The following is a 5,807-nucleotide window of genomic DNA, read 5'->3' as shown; positions in this document are numbered from 1 at the left end:
TGGAAAATGTGAACACTGAGACAAGACAACGAATTAGTCTGTTAACTAAGTTATTATTATTATTATTATTGATGTTGTTGCTATCGTTGTTGTTTATTATAATCATATTTAGGCCTACTGCTACTACTAATAATAATAAAACAATAATACTAAATTACTTAAATTAGGTTTTCAACAATGCATCAATTTGTATGAGCTCGGTTATTGGCAGTGTTTGAGCGAGCTAAACAAAAAACACAAAAAAAACAACAAAAAAAAAAACAACAACACCTATGGCAACTTTGCACATACGAGCGAGTGAACTCCTGGCTACTGCTGCATCAATCACACATGAGTTTACGATGACGTTGAATAACTTTTGCTAACTTTACTACACACATCGATGGGAAAAAATACTATTCTAAACACATTTGAGGATGTATTTTCCGTGGATACTGGATTTTTAAGGGGTAATGTGAGATGAACATGAGACATCAGCAGAGTAGTTAAAACTTAAGGCCCATAACAAATGAACACATCAACCTTAATTAAATGCAGAGGGCGAGACCAAACTGGGTGGTCCATACCTACTTGATAAATGTACGGGCCCCTTGCAAGCCTTAAAACAATACCTCTATCAATGTGCATTCCTGCTTTGAGCAGCACCATGGTCCAAAACCTTCAGGGTAGCTGATAACAGAGATTTACTCCTGAATGATGATATGTCAATAATAACATATTATTATTATTATTATTTTTTTTAGATTAGTCAAATGTTGTTTTTTTTTTTCAATTATTCAATTACAATTAAAAGTTCTATGCAAGTTGCAAGTTAGATATCGTATCTATAGCCTAAATTTATGTGCACTTCACTCTCAAACTGTTACAATTATTATATGCATTACATGACGCATTTGTTTTACTCGCTTGTCCAAAAACAATCACAATTAGTCAATAATCAGTCAGTCGTTTGATTTGACTTCAGCAAAGCAAAAACTCACTCGGTACATAAGTGAATATAGATGTGCCGTGTGAACTTGCCTTGATTAAGTGACACAACTTGACTGCGGTCTTCAAGCGAGTATCCATGAACCCGATACGACCCCCAAACCATTCTTTCTTAATCAGTTCAGAAATCTTTAAATGTACGTGTAAAACTCAGAATGGTGACGTGGCTTTGTGGATTAGCTGCACTGAAAATGCTTTTTGCTTGATATTTGATTTAAAGAAGCTCAGGGGAAAATGTTTACATTTTGCAGTATAAACATCCTCCTCGTGTTCCTGCCTATCTGAGAGAGAGAGAGAGACAGAGAGAGAGAGAGAGAGACTTGCTTTTCATTCAATGAAAGATTTTAAAATGGTTTTATTTCTTAAAAAAAAAAATCGTATACGCCTTTTTGCAGCTTAAACTTCCCCAAACCCCGCATTTTTTATTTATTAATATACAAATGGTTTAAATTGCAAAGTAATTAAGGTAGAAAACACATTAATTTAATTTATAATTAATGAATGAATATATACTTATATACTAAGTATACATATATACTTAATTAATATAGGCCTAATAAAAATACTCAAAACGCAGTGTCATTATGCTAAGTTTAAAATAATTTTGTATTGTTCGAAAAAAGTCTCCTTACTAATGTGGACTGAATATATGCTATTTTATTTTACAATAAATAAGACTATAAACGCGCTTTATTTGATAGTGTTCTAGTTGTGCAGATTATGGCGAAGCCCACCCCAGCAGCGCTGACAGTGGGAGGGACGCTGGGCGGCCCCTGAGCGACTCTGACTCAAGAGCCTGAGAGGAGCTGATGGAAACAGATAAGTAAAAGCCCAACTCCATAAGGGAAGAACAAGAAGACAGGATCATAAGCAGAAAGAATCTTTTTTCCCTGCAGGATCCAGTTTTATGGTGGGTTAATACTACAAGGATAGTGCGCGACTACGCATAACCAAAGAAAGAAGAGATCATTCCAGCATTGCATTATTAATGCGGCATTATTAATGAAAGCCGCGTAAAATCGCAGTCTTTTTAACGTGAATTTTGACGTGAATAATGACGGCTGAGGTCCAGCAGACCCCTGCTCACAGTAGCCCCATGTCGGAGAAACCGCACGGACAGATGCCTGTGATGGAGACCTCCTCTTCCTCCTCCAGCACCAAAACTAAAAAGACGAACGCTGGAATTCGTCGTCCTGAAAAGCCACCGTACTCTTACATCGCTCTCATTGTCATGGCCATCCAGAGCTCTCCAACAAAACGACTCACTCTGAGCGAAATTTATCAGTTCCTACAGAGTCGCTTCCCGTTTTTCAGAGGCTCGTATCAAGGCTGGAAAAATTCGGTGCGTCACAATTTGTCTCTGAACGAGTGCTTTATCAAGCTGCCAAAGGGTCTGGGCAGACCCGGTAAGGGCCACTACTGGACCATCGACCCAGCCAGTGAGTTCATGTTCGAGGAGGGATCTTTCCGCAGGAGGCCGCGGGGATTCAGGCGCAAATGTCAGGCGCTCAAACCTTCCATGTACAGCATGATGAACGGGCTGGGGTTCAATCACATACCCGAGTCCTATAACTTTCAGGGGGGCGGCGGGGGCCTGTCTTGCCCTCCAAACAGTTTATCTTTGGAGAGTGGGATTGGGATGATGAATGGACATTTGGCCAGCAATATGGAAGGAATGGGCTTGGCAGGACACTCCATGTCCCATCTATCAACGAATAGTGGACATTCCTACATGGACAGTTGCACGGGATCCTCAGGGGGTGAGTACCCCCATCATGACAACTCTGCATCGCCACTTCTCGCCAGCGGGGGAGTGATGGAGCCGCATGCGGTGTATTCTAGCACGGCCTCGGCCTGGCCTCCAGCGCCCCCAGCCTCTCTAAATAACGGGGCGTCTTACATCAAACAGCAGCCGCTCTCTCCGTGTAACCCGGGAGCCAATCCACTGCAGCCCAGTTTACCCACACACTCTCTGGAACAGTCCTACCTGCACCAGAACGGCCACGGCAACACCGACCTTCAAGGTAAAGTTTTCAAGATGATACGACCCCGACAGAAATATTTAACAGAAATATTCTGTCACGTTATAGGCTATGTGTTTTATTTCATGAATTGGTGAAAGGTATTACTTGATAATTTTTAAAACAACACAACTGAAGCTAATGTCTTGCCAACAGTCCAGCTAAAGTTATGCCACATATAACGACATAAACATTTGCACAATTATGCATTATTCAATTAATGAGCTGGGCAAATTTTTTTCCATCAATGCTCGTGTATTTTGTCGAGAAACTGCACTCTAAGAAGAAAAGGTTCAAAAATGAACCTTTTGAGGTTCCTGGAAATTGCAACTGTGGGGGAACCTTAAGGTTCATTTTTGTGAATTCGCATAACATGGGAGCAGTAATGCAAAGTGTGATCAAAATTTCACTTTAGCAAAACATTAAAAGTTTATCCATGCTTTTTTTCTTGATCATTTGTCATCAGTCTTTATAAGCTTCTCGCTCACCTACTGACATAATTCTGCACATGCAATTAGAAGCGATTTCAGCCCGATTGCTGTAATCTCTACTGGGGCAAGAGCAAGGAGAACCACGCCACGAGCCCTGCCTCAATGTGTCCGTGGGGAATCGCGTGCACGCAGTGATTTAAAAACGATCCCACCCAGATCTTAAGACTTCAGGTCTCTTCCAGGTCTCTCACAGCACTCCAATGCATTATCAGAAAAAAAACGTACTATAATCAAAAGCCATTTAAAACAATTTACGAAAACTTAAAAACTTAATAATGACGCTTAACAATGTGTTGACAGGCCAAAATGATATGGTGACGACGCCTTTTAATACTAATATATATATATATATATATATATATATATATATATATATATATATAGATAATTATCATGTATGTCTACATTATGTAGGCTAGTTATAAAGAAAATTAAAATTGTTAAAAAGTTAAAGTTATCGAAAGTATGTCTATATTCCTGTATAATACCTTCAAGAAATGTTTATAAAATCTCTGTCTCTCCCTCTCTAACAAAAATTAACAATTATGTGGATTGGAGTTTGATATTCTTTACGATTGTAAATGTTTACAAGATACAGAAATATTTTCCCATTGAATGAACGACTGAATGTCACAGGCTAATGTGTAACTCATAAACATTTTTTTCATAATTTCTGTTGCAGTAGTGGTAGTAACAATTATAGTTAGGGGTTTAAAATGTCAAGAGCACTACAACATATATATATATATATATATGATGTGCCATATTTTGTGTCCCCGCAGGTCTACCGCGCTACCATTCCCAATCTCCCAGCATGTGTGACAGGAAAGAATTTGTCTTCTCTTTTAACGCCATGACCTCTTCATCGATGCATTCACCAGGGAGCAGCTCTTACTACCACCATCAGCAGATTTCATATCAGGACATCAAACCCTGTGTGATGTGACAGCATTATTACAAAGAAGACTTAATGCAACGAAGAGAAACAAAGTAAACTGACCCAAATGAAACATGGAGTGGTCTATAAGTGGTTCATTTGGAAAGAGACATGGAATTAAGAATTGCCCTTTATTACTAATCAGAACTTGGCCATAGAAACGCATTGTTAGAAAATTACAAACTCAAAGGAGCACTTGGAAAAAAACCTTAAACTTCAGATATCTCCGAATCATAAGATCGAGGACAAAAAAGCCACAGCATCTGGTTTCCAACAGGTTGGTACTAACTCTGCTGGCGGATGACTACCATACTCGGAGATGCAAAGATGAGTGAAACGCTCCGATGTTGATATACTGTTTTTAAAGACGAGTTTGTATCATTTGGATAAATCTTTTCCTACAATCATTTTCATTTTGCTTAAGAACGGTGAAAACCATAAACACGCGAAATGAAGGCACTTTTAAACCCAAATACGCAACTTATTTATTCTGTTAAAAGTTTTATTTTATTTTATTTTTTTTAAATTTTAGGCTAGCTACAATTATAGCCTCAGTATTGACCACTTTATTGGCAATATTTGCCCAATGTAACATTAAGGTTAAATATAAGCACTGTTAGAGTTATTTTGATAGTTTATTTAGTTGTACACACCTATATTGACACGTCTTATTTCTCAAGCACTGTATAAACTGTACATGATGCAAGACATATCTTTTAGTAGGATTTGTGTGTCCCTTTTCAATGAATTGAAATATTAGTTGATGTAATCCTTCAGTTCAAATGAAAATTAAAATAATGGCATGGAGTTTGCAATATCTGTTTTTAGAATATGACTTTTCTAAACAAGATATATTATGTTTTGTGAATTTAAATTTTGAATTCTATAGATTTGTGGACTAAATTTCTGCGTTATTCATCGAACCAGAAATTAAGCTTATTGCATGTAGAATTTAAAAACGCGAATTTAAAAATAATGCGAAATTACTAAAATAATAATGTTTCAATTATATTACCAGTAATAACAACACTAATAAACGACAGTTTTTAATTGTGTGCCACAATCTTCATGATTGCTTTTATTCCTGGAGAGAAATGTTGACCGCATAAAGCTACACATATTTAATAAAACAAATATACGTACAAAACCAAGCTATTTTAAGAAGATACGGTTCAATAATATAACATAAAATTAAATATTATGAGAATTTTTTTCAGTGAATCCATTTTCTTTTAATATAATCCGCCGGGTAAGACGCCAAGAAATAAATTAATGAAACAAATGTTGTTTAGGTGGAAAAAGCTGAAGAGTAGGCTAACTGCAAAGATATTTCATAAAAAACAATATTACTATCATACAGGGAAAAAATAA

The 5,807-nt window shown here is 37.1% G+C and overlaps 1 protein-coding gene across 1 annotated transcript; it reads left to right on the top strand.

Moving 5' to 3' along the window:
- Window positions 1-1,789: 1,789 nt before the first annotated feature.
- Window positions 1,790-5,592, top strand: foxf1 (forkhead box F1). Its single transcript, XM_039681735.2, has 2 exons — window positions 1,790-3,011; window positions 4,282-5,592. The coding sequence occupies exons 1-2, from the start codon at window positions 2,042-2,044 to the stop codon at window positions 4,443-4,445; spliced, it is 1,134 nt and encodes a 377-aa protein (XP_039537669.1). The 5' UTR covers window positions 1,790-2,041; the 3' UTR covers window positions 4,446-5,592.
- Window positions 5,593-5,807: the final 215 nt, after the last annotated feature.

This window comes from Pimephales promelas, chromosome 10 (genome assembly GCF_988280905.1).
Source record: "Pimephales promelas chromosome 10, fPimPro1.hap1.1, whole genome shotgun sequence".
Lineage (NCBI taxonomy): Eukaryota > Metazoa > Chordata > Actinopteri > Cypriniformes > Leuciscidae > Pimephales > Pimephales promelas.
The sequence above is the reverse complement of the archived record's forward strand: the minus strand, read 5'-3'. Positions and strand labels throughout refer to the sequence as shown.